Here is a 20010-nt window from a genome sequence, read left to right as displayed (position 1 = left end):
CAGCTCCAGCATCTCTCACCACACTCCAGCTCTCAGGTACAGCTCTGATGTTGCTCCCCACGCCTCACCCTGTCTAGCTGCGGTGCTTCTCTGCCCGCTTTCATTCTCAGGTCTAATTCTAGCACTTGCCCAGAGACATCAGCTGTCTTACTCCTCCATCATGCCTCAGCCTTCAGCTCTCCGGCTCAGGGAGCCAACAGGCATCTTCCTCCGCCACGTTCAGCCCTCGCTGGCCTGGGGAAGTTTTTAGGTGACCCCGACTGCCTTTCTGCCTTTTGCTTTCACCAGCCTGATCTAGTTCCGCTGCTCAACCAGGGAACTCTGACCACTCTCTCCTTCGCAGGCATCCCCCCCGTGTAGCTCTCAGCCCAGCTCTGCACTTCTTCTGAGCGCTGTCTCAGGAGTCTGAGTTCTGAATTCTCCTTCAGGGCATCCATCGCTGAGTATCCTGCACTCTGGGTTCTGGACTCTGTCAGTGCCCATAGGCAACTGGAGCAGGAAAGCTGGGCCTGATTTAATGGAAGGGATCAGCTACCCTGTTACAGAGGACAACCATAGTTTATCAGACAGCCAAGTCTGAGATCTAGCCCTTACCTTGCTTGTCTTAGGTAATATCTCCTCAGCTTATCTCACTTCTTCTTACACAGAAGATGGTAACCAATTTGACTGTCAGTAGCAGTCCAAGGAAATCATTGAGTGAATTTGAGGTGTTTTTTAATAGACCAGAGGTTCTCAAACTTCATTGCACCACGACTCCCTTCTGACAACAAAAATTACTACACGACCCTAGGAGGGGGGACTGAAGCCTGAGCCCCACCACCCCGGCGGGAGGGGGAAGCAGAAACCGAAGCCCAAGGGCTTCAGCCCCGGGTGGGGCGCCTGTAACCTGAGCTCCACCGCATAGGGCTGAAGCCCTCAGGCTTTGGCCCCAGGTGGTGGGGCTCGGGCTTTGGCTCCAGGCCTCGGGCATGGGCCCCAGCAAGTCTATTGCCAACCTTGGCAACCCCATTAAAACAGGGTCGTGACCTACTCTGGGGTTGACCCACAGTTTGCGATCCACTGTAATAGATGATTGCCCACCCATTAACAGTAAAGGGTAAGCGGGCTGTAGGAATCCACAGAGAATCTGGTGGCTTTGTTAGGACCAGTGGCTGGAACGTGTGTGCGTGAAGTATACATGCATTTCTGCTGAAAACCACCCGCATGAAAGCAGCACCTACTTTCTTAACAGATGTGCTCCTTGGGTGTGTTCAAAACCCCCCCCATAGTTTTATTCTTCAGGCAAGACATGGTGGTGGATTCCATTTGCATCATCATCCACCCACTTTTTACTGAGCTCTGCTGAGTTACTCCTGGGAATGCCCTTTTGAGGCAACAGGCCTACAGGGGGCGTGTGGTGGTGGGGGGATTTCCACTTATGACAATTTGTCCTACACAACTATTGTTTCTGATTGCGAGGTGCAAGAAAGCAACCTGATTTTCAGATTCCCAACTTGAACTTAACAAAAGGATTTTTTCCCCACTGTAAACGCAACATATTTGTTATGGACATCAAGACATGACAATAAGGGAACCTAACAATGTCACTTGCACCGAGTTACTGTTAAGAATAAAACTGCTTTTTACAGTTTGGATGGACTCTGGCAACCATGTATCCAGAGGAGCTGAATGGCAGTTTCATCAGTTGTGAAGGGGACCTGCTTTTGCTTTTAAATTAAGTTGCACTGTTGAGCTAACAATAGCAAAAGAGAACACAGGTGCCATCCAAGTCTCCCCTGGTAGAAGCGTTAATGGTATTTTGGCCCCATCCAGACCTGTGAGAAAACTGGTGGACAAAAAGAAAATGCAAAGTGAAAGAATCAGTTGAAAAGAAAAGTGTTTAAAAGAGTAACAAAGGTGAAAGATTCAAGTTAATGCAGAGTAAAGAATGCGGAAAAGAAAAAGGCAGTTCAATCAATTTAGCAGTTAACATTTTTAAGTGTTATGAGCATAGCAGATGGTTAAAAAGAGAGACAAACAGTTAATTCTATTTAAAGAGCTATCATGTTCAGGAATTAAAAACAAGTGAAAAGAAAGAAAAAAACCTCCCCCAAATCTGTAGCCAATAGATCCAAAGAAACTAAAGGGAAAGTGGACAAGTATGGTTTTGATTTTCATTAAATACAAAAATATTAAGTCCTGCGAGGGCTTTGAGAAGGGACCTCAGGATTCTACACATCCTACGTGAGATTAATAAAATCCGGAATCTAGGACAACTGACTCAGATTGGTATTAGATTATTAATATATCCCAATTAGTCATTTTAGCAATACCATTGACTACGTGTTTTGTAAAGTAATCAGATTTCATTGACAAATTTTATATTGCTGCTTTTCCCCCTAGCGCTGCAGAAGTCAATATGCATCTGTCTGGGCACTAGCATTGTAATAGAATGGATGACAGCAGGAACATACAGTTACATAATCCCAGGTGAACACACCTTTGGTTTCTCCTTTGTGTAAGTGTTTAGGGCACAGACTTGGATTTCAGGATGAAATCTGACTCGTTTTACCTGTGCAAGACTCCCATGCGTGTCACCATAGGAGTCCTATTGAAGTCAATGGGAGTTTTACGTTGCACTGGGACTCTTATTGTAACTCTCCCATTGATGGGGCAATGAATTTTAAAAAGACAAATATTCCATTAGGAAATTCCTGGTCAGTTAAAACCATAGGATCCAAGCCAGGGAGGTGGTCAGGACATTGACCAGGATTCATTGCTATGAAGCCTTGGGGCCGTTACTGAAATCTTCCAGCGTGACATTTAATAAAGGAGTGAACTTGTTTGAAATGTCATTAACATTAAGAATATGCTTAAAAATATTTACACCATAAGGACCAAATCCTATTCCCTGCTACATCCAGGCAGCTGTTTTCAATAAGGTGGTGTGGCTAAAACTGAGGGCAGAATTTGGCCTTAATATAGGAAAAAACTGCATCTTGTGCCAGTATTTTTTGGTCAGGACAAAAGACCCATTCTACTCAGGAAAGCAGCCGCAAAGACATGTGACACAGATACAAATTTTAATATTTTTGCCAGCAAAAGCTATGTAACTGTAGTAGCATTTCCGTAGCATGCTAAACAAAGTTACCATCATGCTGCCTAGCAGTTACCACCACTACCTTTATATGATATAGTGTTACCTGACTTCCTTCACGATGAAATTCGAGCCAAGTTTTACTTTAGTACTCATGGGGTTTAAGCCCTGCTGTCACCCTCTCATAGATGGAATGATGGATTTTCAAAAGAAAAATGTTCCATTAAGAAATTATGTGGTCACTGAAAACCAGCCATGGAAAGGGGATGGAGGGCTTCACTGCACTCCAGTGACCTTAATGGAGAGGCATCTGTTTACAGCAGTGCCTAATTTGGTCCACTGGCTTTTACCCCCACTGTTTGACCTAATCTGTAGATTACCTAACCCAGTCCTGATTTTTGCATGATCACAGTGCCTCCCTGTATTTTGTTCTGCCACACGTTATTAGAGAGACAAGGTGGGCGAGGTAATATCTGTTATTGGACCAACCTCTGTTGATGAAGGAAACAAGCTTTTGAACTTACACAGAGCTCTTCTTCAGCTTGAAAGCTTGCCTCTCTCACCAACAGAAGCTGGTCCAATAAAAGATATTACCTCACCCACCTTGTCTCTCTATTATTACTTCGGATAGTACTAGATTAAAACAATAGTATAGGTTTTACAAAGGGATGTTCAATACATTGAAAGGCAACACATTTAAACCCGATAAAAGGAAATACCTTTTCAATACAACACACAGTTATCCCATAGAACTCCCTGCCACCATGACGGTAGGTTTCAGAAAAAGGATTAGACCTTTAGAAAGAGAGAAAATAGCAGAGGATTAAAAATAAATCAAAAAGCCCAGGTTTTTTTGGAAGGAATATAAAACCTCGTGCTTCAGGATAGAAACCAATCTTTAATTAACTTAAACTAATTAATTAAGCAAGGAAGAAACTTTCCCTATGGGCAGGTTATCCCATAACAGCCTACAGCAGGATTTCTTGCATCTCCCTCTGAAACAGCTAGGACAGGCTACTGTGAGAGAGAGGTTACAGGATTAGATGGACCATTGTTCTGATCAAATATGGCTACGTTCTTACCTCACTGCTTTGTAGCTGCTGCCCGTAACACAGTCTAAATGGAACCCCCTCCTCAAAAAAGAGACTTTGGAGAGTTTTTAAAAGCATGTTTATGTGACTGCACATCAATGTTTGTGTAAAAAGGGATTTATGACAGTTTATACCACAAAGGTTACAGTAAGAAAAAGCACTTCTTTATGACAATAATTCACAAATTCACAAGGATCACTTTAATATACAAAGCAATTACTACCATTCTGAAACACAAAGCAGCTAATATGTACATAGTGTTAATAAAATGCATTATAACTCAGTACAATTTTTTTTAAACACAGATAAAGCACAAAAAGATTAAGTAAAAAAAAATTAAAGCAGGGATGTTTCTAGAATGTAGGGAATTGTAATAGGAACTTATTTCCCGCATCAAGGTTTCTTTGTTTAGTCATTTAACTCCCACAGAAATGCTGGAGTTAAGGTTGAAATACCCTGTTTTGTGCTGATAGTTTTGGGTAAAGGATCAGAAATGGGGTGAGGTGAGCTTTACCCTCTCCATCTTAAATTAAAAAAATAATAACAATAGTTAATAATAATCCTTGCTCTAGAAACCTCCCTGAAAAACATTGTTCTAAAAACATTTCAAATTATAAATCTGGACTAGAAATTATTTATTTTTGACATGAACAACTGATACGTGGACAAGTCTGTGTGGGGTGCGTGGGAACAGTAGCTAGTTCCCATCTCTCTTTGCCCCTTCCCTTCCTCACCACAGAAAGTCCATACAAGCAGTAGAGTGTTAAATTTCATACAAATTTGCAGTTCTATAATTTTATTTCTTTTTAAATATAAGTAATTTCATTACACACATAATGGAGTGGCACCTGGATAAGATACAACTTGGGTAGAGCATCCTGCTGTCGCCGATTCTTAACCTTAACCATTTGCAGATGGCCGATGGGCACAAGACCCTATTCTTATTGGTTCCCCCACTTCGTGTTATCCCAGATTTCCCCTTACTTCATAGAAAGGCTGCTTAAGGCTGAGACTCAACGAACTGATTTTGATAACAGTATGCTTCCAAGTCACAAGTACAGCAAACGGTCAGCTTATGTTAAACTTGCTAACCTCGGATCATTAGCCCCCTTCCCCTGCCCAATGTATGTCTCCTGAGGACAGTAAACTTTCCCTCTTTCTTGCTGGTGAGAATGAGATCTAAAATTACCATCTACTGAGCCAAAAAGTGCAGCTGGGACTTGCACTTGCAGTACCAGAATGTAGACAGGTCAAGGTCTTTAATTTGTGCTAGGCAAATTTGCCTGTTCAATTCTCTTCACAGGCTATGATTTAAATACACTTACAAAAAACATTGCAAGCTGAAAAACCTGAAATACAAACCCCTTTTTACAAACTGAATCTGATCCCTCTTCCCCAAAGAGACAGAAATATTCAAGCGACATCCATCAACAGAGCTGAACCTACCATGAGCAAATGCCAGCTGGAACTTCAGGACCCTGTTTGTATATCAGGTTGAATCCTCCCAAACTAGCTTAGCTTTGTGATATGTTCAGGTCCCTCTCGGATCAATATCTTTTATAACTAGCAAATTCAGAAGATCAAGGAAACCACTCCTTCGTCACAGTCCACACAAACCGTGAATGTACAGGACATTTGAAAAGTTTACATTACAAGGATTCAGGGTATAGCTAAGTCATTCATTCCCCTCATTGCCACTGCAAAAGAGAGTTAACTGTGATTTTTTTTTTTTTTAAAGCTGAACGGGCGTGTTATCATTAGATGCACCTCTATTTCCTGGTACGTAGAATCTGTAAATCCTTTTGCATTTGTTTTCTTGGGATGCAGCTCCGGAAATGTGCAGCTAGATCTCAAACTGGGGACAGGGGACTAACGTGACTGAAAAGGTTTCAGTTTCCCTTCCAAATTAATTCCCCTTTCTCACTTGAGTTCTTTGAACTAGTTCTGTTTTGTCTAAAAATAATTTAACATTCGTCCTGTTTGTGTTCCTAAGAGACAGAATGAGATTCTTACACTACATCTAGCCTTTTGGTACTGCCAGTTCAGATCCCTTGCCATTTTGAAGTAGCACCTGCTGAAAGTCAGGTGCTAACAGGCTTCATGCTGAAAGCTCTTCATGAAAGAGTCAACAAGATTTGTGGAGAGGAGTGAGAGTCACAAACAAGTAGTAGGTCTGTAATAACCATGTCAGGGAGCTTTTCAAGCAAAGCGAATATCCAATTGCTCTAAGGTTTTTTTCTTTTTGTAAAAGTGCACATTTTATCAAACATTTACAAAGCATATCACGTAACAAAAATAAATATACAACCTTTCCTTTAGGTCATTGGCGAATGGTCTGTCACTAACTCTGTTCTCAGGGCAAAAAATGGCAATACAAACAGGATCTCGGAAATGCAGAGAAACCCTCCTATAACTGCCACAGGTTTGTGACCACTGATAATGAAATCACTTTAAAGTGTAGACTTGTTCTTGCTTTAACCTGCAAAAAACACTGGCTGTCTGTTTTAAAAATAAGCAGAGACCAGTTTTAATTAACAGATGACTGCCTGCAGCTGCTGTCTACTGGAAGCCCAGATTAAAAAACGGTAGTACAAATTTAGATCAGAAATGTTACGTATAGGGTGGTTTGTCCTTGTTAAATTAACCTTTATTTTTTCCTGAGTCTTTGTATGGTTCCAAACACCCCACCACCTTTCTGGTCAACATTTAATACCAGACAAGCCAGTAGGTCTGAGACACAAAGACAAACCATAGAACAACCGAAAGCAGCCTACAGATGACTTTGTCCTGAAGAGCATGACTGGCTGGAATTGTGCTTTCAGATACTAGCAATGCTGCTGGCAACTATCCAAATCTGGTGAAATCATTGGTCAAATAAAAATGCATAGCCCCTACACCATGAGTTAAAAAAAAAAAAAGTCTTACGAGTGGTTTCTTAGTAAAACCCCTTCCAATTATTTTTGCCTTTGTTATATAGCTGCCAAAGACACAAAGCACAAAAGTGAATAATTTTGAGGGAGGGGGGAGTTTTTAAACAATTGTTTACATTATTTCAAAATCTCCGTCTAAGAAAAACACAATAGCCTTGAAAGATGAAATAAAATCCTTTAAAATGGGTAAATGAACAACAGCACACACAAAAAATCAATAATAAGCGCCTGAATAATGCAGCCCAAACCTACTGAAAATGTAAGCGTGCGCACACTCACACACACACAAAAGTAAAAATTGTTTCTGACCTCAATATACTATAATACTCAGCATTCCTGACTTAAAAGCTCTCAGAGCTGTAGATTATATACTGTGTGTGTGTGTATATATATATATATATATATATGTACATATTATACATATGTATTTTTTCCAAGAATATCTAAATTAAGAGAGCACCTCTGACAATATCTTAACTGCCTGCTTGGTGCCTTTGTTTTGAAAAATAATGACATTACAAAAATTATATTTGAAATCAATTCTTGTTTATTATGAACATAATGGATCTAGCCCTTTCTAACCCTCTCTTCAGTTAAACCAGGCTATCAACGCTTGAAAACTCACAACCGTGAGATATAAAACAAGCCTCCCATTTAGTTTCAGCAGAATTTCTGTTCTACAGCAAAATGGCCCTAATTTATAAAAGCTAACTACCCCCAACACCTTGCTATTTGTTACTGGATTCCTGTATTGTCTTTTTCTTTCCCTTTTTGGCCAGTGTGAATAGTAAAGCATATACTGGTAAACTCAGCCAGCCCTGTACTTGGTCTAACATGATAATTTTTATTCTTGACTTGTTTCATTTCCATTAAAGAAATTCAAGTCCCCAAATCCTCAATGCTGCATGCACAAAAATGAAGATTCTTGTAGATCTTTGGGTAGTTTAGAAGGCTTAACTTTTTTGTGTGTGCAACCTTAATGCTGATGAGGGTCTGGATTGTTAACCCTGAAGATTCTCGCCACCGGACATGTACAGCATGGACATTAGCAATGCGAGCTTTCCCACACTGCCCAGTCAATATGTTTCCACTTTGTCCTGGAAGGAGCACTTCTGGGGCTAACAGTTCAGTCTCCACAGCCTATTCAGTTCTTGGTCTCTCTCTGCTGAGAGACTATTAACAAAGGTGCTAATTAGTGCCAATTATCTAAAAGGAACAGATCTGAGATCATCAACTAATTTCATGCAGGTTCACCACAAAACCCAAGTTTTTGTAAATAGATGGTTCTGTAGTGAGAAAAACCCTGCTTCATGTAGAGTATTAAAAAGCTTTTTTAATTCTCAGAGCTGGAGTTATTACATATAATTGTTTAAATGAGGCAATCAGTAGTCCACTCCTGCAATATCATCAGGGATTCTGCTTTTAGCACTAATTCTGAGACGATACCATGCATTTATAGTAAGCTCTTTGTCTAGAGTGGGGGCACAAATTCACTCCAATATATGTCTTCTCCATCTTTAAGAATCTGCCAATTTTAATAAAAGCACATTTGAGAATTTGGGGGCTTTCCTTAAGTTTGCATCACTAAACTCATAAAGTGACCTCTAAATTTTAAAAAAATAAAATAAAAAAGGAGAATCAATCCTCTACTGCAGATAAAAATAGGCCATGTATAAAAACTACTTGACAATCTTAGATTTGAAAACTTATCCTTTCATAATCCTGATACTCATGTTCCAGTTTTGTTTAATTTGACATACAAACAAAACTTGACCTGAAGTTATCTCTGACCCAAGATTAAACAATAATGCTACAAGTTTAACCTTGCTCTTTCTTAAACCTCTTGGAAACCGAATGCCCTCTCAAATAAGAAAGCCAGAACTTTTAATACTGCTAATAGCTGTTTGAGTCAATTGGTTACAGTCCTCTCAGTGTCTTTTATTATAATGCCATCTTGGCTGTCTCACCATTTAAAAGGATCTTAAATTTGAAATTTTACCTTAAACAGATTGAGTGAACAGGAGAAACTATTAGCTAATACTTAGATAGCCTAGGCATTAGTACAGACCATAGTCTTGTGTGTATGTCTATATACACAAAGCTTGAAATAATAACCAGGACCTGAGATCCAGAGCAAACTTATTTCATCAAATGACCAAGTTAAAACATCACAGTCTGGCTTTAAAGGGCCAATACACAAACTAAGCATGATTCTTTTTGACACACAATGGAAATCCTAATGTTGAGTACAGAGTTCACTGTTTTTAACATGATACATCTACTGTTTCTTGCCATGTATTTCTGGGAAAAATAGCTATCCCCTCAGTGCATACTCAAGGGCCCGATCCTGCAAATGTTTGACACATGTGAGTAACTTTACTCAATAAGTAAAGTATTTGCTGGATCTGGCCCTTTACATTAAAACCATCCACTGAATAAATTATGTACATTTATAGTTAGGATGGGCAGGTTCATAGTCAATATTTTCCCCAAACACAGTTCTCACCCTAAAAGTGGGATTCAGTAGGGAATATTTAGTCACATTTGTAGTCCTCATATTTGAAGTTGTCTTACAAAGATGAATTTTAAGTAGAGAGGGAGGCCTCAGGGTTTGAAAAAGAATTTAGCAAACCAGTGTTCAACATAAAAGTAATGCAGATAACCTACTTATTTGAGTAGAGCTGAGACACTCAGAGGAATTCCATGTTCATCAATGAATTTATACATGGAGTTGGTGATATAGTTGTCTTGGATAAAAACAGGTAGGGCTTTAAGCATTACTCTTGTTTACTATGTAACTGTCTTCTAAACAAAAGCTGTTCACTATTGTACCTTTGTGTACTTTGAGTTCATTTCCCATCCAATATCCAGATGTTTCACTCAGTTGGTGATTTCTTTTAGTGTATTCAAAATATTGAACACACAGACACACACACACACATACCTACTGCAAGAAGCAACAACTGACAAATAATGGAGCTAGTTTCAAGGAAATGGTTTCTGAGGTATGGAGAAGCTTTTATCAATCTAGAAGGCGGAGAGATTACAGATGACACACCAAAAAGCCTCCTGGGCTAGTTTAATAATTTTCTCTCCATACTAAGAATCTGTATATGGAGCTCCCTTCATTTGGCATGTCACTCAGCCATATATTTGAATTGTTTATAATGAATATGTATCAATTTGGCAACCATTGCTTCTTCATCGCACCATACCTACTTTTATATATATGTGGTCCACAAAGTACTTCAGGCCAAGAGGATGGGGGTGATTCTGTCCCTAAGGCAATCAAAAGAGGTCAGCACAAACTCTTGAAATCATACAAAAGAACCCCCTCCCCCCCCAAGTCTTCACAAATGAACATTATTACTCCTTGAAAATGATGGGGGGCATGAGAAAGAAGTCTTTTCTTCTTCTTCTTCTTTTTCACGCTCAGGATAGTTGTGATGAAAATAATCTCTTGGGAGGAGAAGTGGAGGCAAGTGTTTGAACATTCACAGTTTAATGCAAAGCACAGACGAATTAAATTCTGAAGTTGCTTTCAGGCAGTTTCGCGCATAGAAAAAAAAGAAATGTTTAGAAAATAAAAAGTTTACTTTGTCTTTCTGGTTGTGGGCAAAACCAGTCTCTATCCCACCTTGACAAGTGAAAATGGGATCCAAAATTAATCTGATTTGTGGCAGTAAAGGTCCTTAAGTGCTTTCAGCTCCTCAATCAGTGTCTTGTTTTGGTTTTCAAGCACAGCCACTCGGTTTTCTAGACATTTCACATATTCCTTCTTCTTCCTGCGACACTCACGTGCTGCCTCCCTGTAAAGCAAAAGAGGCTGTTCAAACCCAGAACATTTGAGACCATGAGCTGCTTTTGAGCTTGACTGTTCAGGTCAAACTGCCAAAGCAGTATCAGTGTTTTCAGAACCTGGCTGTCGAATTAGAGGTATTTGTAATTCAGGAAGAAATTAAGTATATAATGATTTACATCTCAAATCATGAGCATATCAAAATCACAAGGATCACTCCAATATATAAGTAGCAGCAAATCAACACTAACAAAACTCTGCCCGGTTTAGAACGTGAATCTGAATGGTATCGTAACTATGGTGGCCTTTGTGTTGCGTACATCACTTTGCTATCATTTCACTGGGTTCTATAATAAGGATTAAGATGAGTAAAAAACGTGCATAAGAGCAATGTCTTTCTTACTAGTAAACCCATCCATTTGCTATGGCACAACTGAATAATGACAGCGGTGATAAAAAAATGTTTCGTTTTGTTTACCCAATGCAACAGAAGCTATACTTAAGGCACTCATGTATTTGTCCTCTACCTGTACCAAACCTTGTTAACAATGCCCTCATTTTACTGATACTGTTCATATCACTACACTTAATATTACAGCATTTCATTCTTAGCAACCACATGGACACAATACACAATTATCTTACCAGTGTCTATTGTATCAATAATGCAAGGACCAAAAAGTGTTGAAGTAAGCTTCAACACAGTAAGCCACAGGGCTGCTTTGTAAAAACTGGTGCTGGAGCCCCCTAACTCAGATATCAGCCCTCTAAGCGCAGTGCTGGTACCAGAATGCTAAGAGCATCAATGAAAAATACCTCTACAGTGCCAAACTAAGTGCTAAGCATCCTTGAAGCAATAACACAGAGGCAAAAACTTTACTAGTTCCTAAATTATCAGCACCAAAGTGCAGAGGAAAAACAGGTGTCAAAATGCCACAATACTGCACTGAAGCAACCAGAGGCAAGAACTTCAAACATGAATAAATGTGTACCAGACCTGACTGGAAGGCTGGATAAAAGATCTGTAAAGGATACCTAGCTAGGGGGCACTGGGATCTGGTAAAAAGCTGTAGCAACCAGGACATTTGGAAGGCAATATTTACAGGCAACAAGGAGTGGGTGTGACAGCCAGTCTCTGCCCTGGGTGTGCTCCCTCTTTGAAGGGGAATTCTGGAGTCACCCACCAGCTGGGGGATCTCCGACAGCATGGCTGTGATGATCTGGATCACTCTGCACAAGGCCTGGATCTCCTGGTGATCCCTTGAGAGGGTGGAGTTGGGGGCATGATCCCTATTTCTGTAATGCCTTTCATTCAAAAGATCTCACACCACCCCTGTCGGGTACATAAATAAGATCATACCCATTTTACAGATAAGGAAACTGGGGACCAGAAGGGTTAAAACTAGTCACCAAAGGTCACAAAGGGCTTGATTCATTTCCCAGTACAATCAATGGAAAAACCCCACTGACATAAATGAGTGATGGGACAGGTCTAAAATCACAGAGTGGCAAAGCTAGGAAAAGAACCCAAATCCCCTGCTCTACCCACACGTCATCTGGAAGCTGCATAAGAGTTCTGTGTAACTGACATAAAATCAATTCATGACTGTGACGTAGGACCTATTGATGCCAACTAGCAGAGCACACAGGGGTGCATATGAGTTATAGCTAAGGCTAAGATTTCGTCATGGTTATTTTTAGTAAAAGTCACGGACAGGTCACGGGCAATAAAAAAAAATTCACAGAAGCTGTGACCTGTCTGTGACTTTTGCTGCTGCGGCTCCATGTTTTCCCCCTCCGCCCACAGCAGCTGGGAGCTGCAGTGTGACCATATTTCCCAAGGAGAAAATGGGACACCCCCAGCCGCTCGCCTGAGGTGCCTCCGCCCCCGGCGCGGCTGTCACCCATCGCTGGAACCCTGCAGGGGTCCCGCTGGCTGCCAGCTCCAGTCCCACGCAGAAAATGTTATGGAGGTCTCTGGAAGTCACGGATTCCGTGACCTCTGTGACATAAACGTAGCCTTAGTTATAGGCATTCCCTGGGTCTGGTATTTACATTCTAGTTCACCAAAGAGCGTCATGTAAAGTTTCTACTGAACGGCAACACCTGTGTCACAGTGGCCATCATAATCTTTGTGAAATGTATGCACAGATAGGTAAGGAGAGATATAAGGATATAAGAAATTATATTCTTAAGGTCTTATAGTTAAAGGTAGGTCACCAAGAGGTAGCATGCCTGAAATCAAACTGCACCAGAAAGGAAGTGGGAGACACTTACCCTAGCAGACCATTGTATACTGTGTGTCTCACAATGGAAGTCGATTTGCACACTGAGTCAAAGTCTAATGAAGAGATTGTGGGGACTTTACCAGAAGAAATTAACAGGAAGAGGTGAACAGCAGGGGAGAGAGAACACTGTTTACAGGTAAAGAACATAAGACAGGGCTAATATATCTAGGGGTGCAGAAAGCCACCCTGACATCCTTCATGTGGGGGAGACAAGCTGTCAGCAGTCTTGGTCATGAAAAGAAAGTCTCAGCTATCCTGGTTGAAAAACACTGTGAGCAGGATTTTGAGATCAGCAGTACCTCAATAGACAAACGGGTATCGTGTTAGTTGAGTTTAGGATCTAGAATGCATGTTATGATTTTGTTTTCTATGAAACCCTTTGTTTCCATTAATCCTACTTGATTCTTCACAAATCTCTATTCTTTGTTAAATAAGCATATTCTTGTTTTCACTATAAACGTATCTAAGTGCTTTGTGTTAAGTGGAGCTGCGTTCTAAGGTGTAACTAGTAAACTGTGGGATTTGGTTACTTTGGGATCTGGTAATTCTGAGAGTGTCCAGTGATTAAGGGGCTGGATGCTGCAGGGAGATGCTTAGAGGACTTTTATTTGGAGTATGCCTATTGCTAGCCTAAATGATGGACAGGGGAATCTGTGTGGGCTGAGGGGGAGTGCTTGTGTTTCCTGTGTCTGGAAAAATCAGGGAGCTGGCCCTTGGCAGATACAGGCAAGGCTTCCTCATGCTAAGAGTAGGTGGTAGGGAGGTGCCTCACAATGGTGACCCCTGAGAAGCGTCACAATGATCCTATGCAGAAATACCCATGTAGGGACCAGAAAACGTCATGAGGGAATTTCTTCTATCATTGAGGGCTGGAAGAAGAGCATTCTTACACATGCCCTTGCAGAAGAAATGTGAAGTATTATTAGGGATGCATTTGCTACTACTTCAGGGTTAAGGTTGCATTCTGAAATTGGCTTAAAAACAGGACAAATTCCTGTTTTTCTCTACATAAAGGTGGCTTTTTGGTCTGAAATTTCAGTCTTTATGCCCTGCTATGCAGTTTTTAATTTCTTTTCATACATTTTTAATATGAATTGTCTGAAATGGGCTGCGTGGCTGAAATTTGTCCATGGTGGTCTCTTTTTGTTATTTTAAAAAGAAAATCTTGTCTATCCAGCCCAAAATTGAATTAACCTTGATTGGATCTGGGGTGATGAGCAGATTTTAACAATATACATATTTAGGGTCATTTTCAGCCATTATTTGTCATAACTGAAAGATCCTTTTAAGAACAGGAAATTTACACTTTGCAAAATCACATTTATTACAATACTGTCTATAAATATTTTATGTAATCCTTCAGCATATATTGTCTTCCCATCTATCTCAGGCATTAGATCATTTTTCCCTCCTTCTCTGTTGTAACTCCGCTTCTGAAACACCTATTAGTTAGGCAGGCTAAATAGACAATGTGACTCCTGCAGAAGACACCAATATCACATGGGTAGTGTTGATTTCCCATGTTTTCCCGATATTCTCCAAACTGCAAAGCTTTCTTTGACTGTGGGTAGGATTCTTAAGGGACCTCAGAATTTTAACTATGTTTTCTCAAATAGAAGAGGCTCTAGAGGGTAAACAGTTACACCAACTATTTACTAATATCTGAAACCTGTACTCAAAGAGGAGACGTGACCTTTTGGTTAAAGACCTTTTGAAAAGGTGAATTCTGCAATTCAGCACTAGTTATTTCTTCATTCATACTACTCAAACAATGCATAACACTCTGTTCATGTGATGTCCCCTCACAGTGTATCCACGGCTTACCAATAAACAGAAGATAAACTCACCTAGGTAACACAGTCGGCTTTTTGGAATAACAAGTCAGTCAATCAGACCCTCCACAACCCCCAGGATTTCTTTCCCATCACAGATGACAGAAAACATTGCCATTTTCTTGGATTATACTGTTTCATGCAGAGGCGTCAAACACATGGCCTGTTCTGCAGCTCAGATAGGTCACGGAGGGCCCAAATGGGAGAAGCTGAAGCGGGAGCTCAAGCTTGTTGGGACAGAATCAGCTAACCCCCTTTCTCCTTTTCCCACTGCCAGCCAGCCACTTTCACCTCTACAATATCTGGACTTGAGCAGGCTCCTTCCCAGCCTCTCTCTGACCCCAAGCTCCTTGTTGCCCTCCTTCCCCACAGTGTAACAGGCTTGGGGGAGTGGCTGTTTCTCTCCCGCCTCACCAGTTCCTGCTTCTCCAAACATCCCCACCCCATAGCGTAGTTTCTTTTTCTCTGTCCCTCACTCTATCTGCTGCCACTGCTGAGTCCTGAGAGTCCAGGCGCAGACGAGCAGCTGCTTCTCTGCCCCTCCCTTTGGTTCCTGCTGCCTCCAGAGAACAGAACCCAGGGGGCAAGTGCCCAAAGGGGATGGGTGAGATGAGAGAGAGAATTCACCAAAGTGGGAGGTGGGCACGGGGACTAGTGATAAGGGGAATGCACAGAAGGCAAAGTTAAAGAACAGAGGAAAGGAGATTGCATAAATGCATTTACTTAACAGATGCTAGTTGAAAGGGTAACTCAGCCCTTGCAGAACGAACTGACAGCCAAGTCTTATGGCTTCATAACCACAATATACTGAGTTACCAGATGTTGTTTGTCTTAGTTGGCATCTTTAAAGAAGTCTGACCTTCTTCAGATAGTGTTTCATGAAGGGGATGAGAAAGGCCAGGAATCTATTTGCATACACAATTACACACACACTCTTCTCTAGACCTGTTAGAAATACAACGTGTATATTGCACGAGTTTAACACTTATTACTCTAATTCTATGCACAACTAAAGCAAAATTAACACTACACACATACCTGTTCTTCATTAGACGCACTTCTCTCTTTCGTGCAGCTTCCTCTGCTGGCTGGGTAGGAAGTGCTGGGGAGGAGGCCATGACCACACCAGGTGCAATGGTGCTGGTGGGTGCTGTGCGAATCTGGTAGGTCTGCACATCTCCTGAGGCAGCTGAAAGGGAAGTATAATGTTAGGTTACACAGCACTGTGAGAATCCACTGTTAAAATACTCTGTGAATAACACCTAGTCACCAATCTAAACATAACCAGATAAAACGAGGTGATGACTCTAGGCTACAATATAGGAGGGATTAGCATTATCTGGGTTATCAATGGTAGTTCATTCCTAGTTTAGTATGTTTATGGTTGCAATCATTCTTGCTGAAGAAGCTTAGCTTGTGTCTGACAACTAGATTTATCTGCAGCTGCTGGTCCTACTGTACATTTTTCTTCCACTGGATTTCTGACGGTTCTATTTTGTGAACAGGCTAAGCAACCATAAGTCTAGCAAGGTAAGCAGGAAATAGCTTTTAGGATCTTCCAAGGCAAACAGTACTTTTTAGGTGAACTCCAAATGACTAACTGCAGATGTGAACTGGTAATTGCATGCGTAAGTATCTGGGGGTTTTGTGCAGAAATGTAGGATTTGTATCCACAGCAGGCACACGTGCAATTTAGACACTAATCGTTGAAACACAGCCCATAGCACAATACTATTTCTTTAGTATGATCAGCTTTTATTTACTTGGGAGTCTATTGCATTTTCACTATTATTTGAAAAAATGGCTTTTTAAAAAAATATACAAGACAGAAGATCAACAAGACATATTTTCCTCATACATATACATTAATCTTAATGTACTAATATTTATCAAGGCTTGAAAGTCTCTTCCTTGAATGACCTGAACAGAGTCAGAGCAAAATCAGAAGCATCTTTTTTTAACAATGTCTGTTTTGTAGTGCCAGAAAGAGCATTAAAAAGGAACAGTGATTTCTAACTGGAGAGGGCAGTAAATTACTAGTAAAGGAAAATTCCCCTATGGAAAGAACACTGTGAACAGATCTCTGCCCAAAGAACAGGAAAACATTCCTAAAACTTTACTTCTAATTTATCATCATTACAGATAACCACTTGACAGAAATTAGGAACTCTCAAGAAATTTGTGTTACAGGTTTTGGGGAACAGATAGCAAACATTCTCTTGAAAGAGCTGAAGGAAATACGGTATGGACAAAACAAAAGTGAACTAGCTTTCAGGAACCGAAATAGAAGCATTTTCTATATCCAAAAATATCTTAAGTTTGTTCTGAGTGAGAGAAAATGTGACATATGGTTTTGTCTGGAATTTATTTTATCTGTTTTAGAATTTGATCTGTGCCAAAATGTTAATTCATTTTTCTGACATTTTTGAGGGAATTATTTTGGCAAGTTAAATTCCCCTAGGACTAAACATAAAATGATGGATTATGAAGTTTCTTACCTTGTACAACAACTTGGTTACTCGGTACAAGAATTTGTTGTCCATCAGTGGTCTGCGCATATTGTAAAATGGTGGTGCCGGGCTGGGTTGCAGCTGCGTTCGTCATGGTCAACGTCTGGAGGCCCTGTACTCCATCTGTGCCATTGTTAGCCAGCTGTATTGCTCCTCCTTGGGTGATAGCAACTGAAAACAAATACATTTGATACAATAGTTAAAAGATTAATTTATTCAACATGGTTATTTACAGTTTACAGCCCAGTTACAGAAGAACAGTTTGAAACATCTGAGTTAAATCCCTTGCACAACTACATACCTTAACATCAGATAGGTCATTGTAACTGTATTTTAGAAGTGGTCATTCTTCAGCAGTGACCTACTATCATTTCATTCAGTACCATAAGGTTGCCACCTTTCTGACAGACAACAATATAGACCAAGTATTGCCTCTCCTACCAATCACATCCCTAAGATAAGCTACATCCCTCCCAATGTAGAACCAAGAATTGTAGTATTTACTGAGCTGATGATTTTTTTGTTGGCTACGTGCTCTTTTCTCTTTTTTCCTTCTGCTCCTTTCTCTAATTCCTCTCCTCTCCATGCTTTTCTCTTCAATTTTCACCTTGCTGTGTCCATTTTGTTCTCCAGCGTCTTTTCTTGCTTGAATCCCCTTCTCCACTACCTCTCCATCCCCTTCCCATGCATTGTTTCCACACACACATATCCAGTCTCTCATTCCATCTAATAATTTTGTTTCCTCTTCCCTTTCACTCCCTCAGTCCACTAATTTCCATCCCAGTATTCAGGCTGCAGTGGGAGCACATCTTACACAGATCCCCTCATTCAGCGCCTCTAGAATATTTCTCTGCTTTTCCACACATATATCAGGATGTATCAAGCAGAGCAGATATTTGCAGGAAAAGTATTTGTACATCAATGGTAGAAGTGGAGTGTCAGCAACATCAATCTCTAAAAAAATCAAGAGGCAGACTGGGGAACCGACCAGGGAGCAACTATAGCACAATGCTTTTAAAAGGACACTTATAAGAGGAATAAGTCATTTGATAGATCTTCTCTTCCCCTTCTTGTACACTTAACAGCGAGTGCTCTGTTTGTTTTAGCTGATGTTTATAACTATTGTTTTATTGCTGCATCCTCCTGTTATTTTCCCCAGTGATTTGCATAAAGGTGACATACCCATAAAATGTAATGAATAAAGAAGTTCAAACACAGAAATTGAAATTTATTATGCATTTCAAATAAGGTTATTGAAGCCCTGCTTTTTTCTTGTCTATCTGAAAATGTAATTGCTACTTTGTTATATATTATAGGTGTTAAAAATTTTTAAGCCAAAACTACAGAAATATTAACTAAGAAGGCAAATTCTGAAATGCCCCAATAGCTTTCCTCTCCCAAGGAAGTTTTTAATTAAGCACTCTGATTAATCCCTTTTGTACCTTGGAAAGTAGAACTTGTACCATACTAACAGCAACCAACAGGCCTTGTGAATGTAAGTTATACATTTTACACACCCAAAGCTGGAATGTACTTAGAAGTCACAGACCCTAGTATATATATAGTCATGGAACAGGATTAATAAGGCTTCTGACATTGCACAAGGGTCAGATTAAACTAGTGTTATACTGACTTCTTCTACCCCAGCCCAAACAGTCATGCAAGTAGAATTTAACAGTTCTCTCTCTTCCTGTCCAACTACTACAACCAATAATAGATGTAACTACGTACTGTACTGCCCACTGCTGGTTTGGTAAATTGGAGTTGGCACTGTCACAGTGGTGATGGCAGGTGCTGATGTCTCCTCTTCGGACTTTTCTTCTTCAATCCTTGGCACTCCTGGGGCGTCTGAGGACAAGTCATTCAAAATTTTTCTGGCAAAGACAGTGTGTTGTAAAAATTTTAACAAAAAGTGAAAGTAAAATCAATTCTACTGGCTACTTGGTGCTGGGGAAAACTGAAAAGTGCAGCAAATAAGGAAATAAAATACATGGGATGGGAAGAAAAATTAAAGCACGCTTTAAAACGATTTTAGGTAACCGTGTTAAAAATGCCATAGGAAAAGGGTGCTGTGGAATCAATCTAGAATAGCCTGTGTGTTTCTGCATACTTGGATCCAGAACTCACATTTTCCCTTTTTCTTCAAAAACTTCTTTATCTTTGATATACTTTTTACAAGTTTCCTGCTCTCTGTCACAGAAAGACGTGAAAAAAGAAAGCAAGAGCATTTAAAGCACCAAACCTCCTCATTGCCACCATCCACACCCAGAGGACGTGTTCCTGCTGCAGAGGCCACCAAGGCCTAAACTTCATCCAGGCACTTAAGTTTCAAAAACTTAGCAGAAATGATTGTGAAGTGCAATCAGCTCATGACCTAGCACAGAGGTCGGCAGCCTTTCAGAAGTGGTGTGCCGAGTCTTCATTTATTCTCTTTAATTTAAGGTTTCACGTGCCGGTAATACATGTTAACGTTTTTTAGAAGGT

The 20010-nt window shown here is 40.4% G+C and overlaps 1 protein-coding gene across 2 annotated transcripts in view; it reads right to left on the bottom strand.

Moving 5' to 3' along the window:
- Positions 1-4229: 4229 nt before the first annotated feature.
- The window catches only part of CREB1 (cAMP responsive element binding protein 1), a 47943-nt gene continuing 32162 nt past the window's right edge, over positions 4230-20010 (bottom strand). Inside the window, exons 5-8 of one of the 2 annotated variants that reach the window (XM_024200963.3) lie at positions 19258-19400; positions 17515-17697; positions 16055-16205; positions 4230-10906 (exon numbers count right to left, since the gene is read on the bottom strand). In XM_024200963.3, the coding sequence (XP_024056731.1) occupies positions 10762-10906; positions 16055-16205; positions 17515-17697; positions 19258-19400 (622 nt within the window). In that variant the 3' untranslated portion in view covers positions 4230-10761. The remainder of the gene's footprint in view (positions 10907-16054; positions 16206-17514; positions 17698-19257; positions 19401-20010) is intronic. The other variant, XM_024200964.3, reaches the window with a different exon arrangement.

Source organism: Terrapene carolina, unplaced genomic scaffold (genome assembly GCF_002925995.2).
Source record: "Terrapene carolina triunguis isolate 2854851 unplaced genomic scaffold, T_m_triunguis-2.0 Scaffold62, whole genome shotgun sequence".
NCBI classification, from domain to species: Eukaryota; Metazoa; Chordata; order Testudines; family Emydidae; genus Terrapene; species Terrapene triunguis.
The sequence above is the reverse complement of the archived record's forward strand: the minus strand, read 5'-3'. Positions and strand labels throughout refer to the sequence as shown.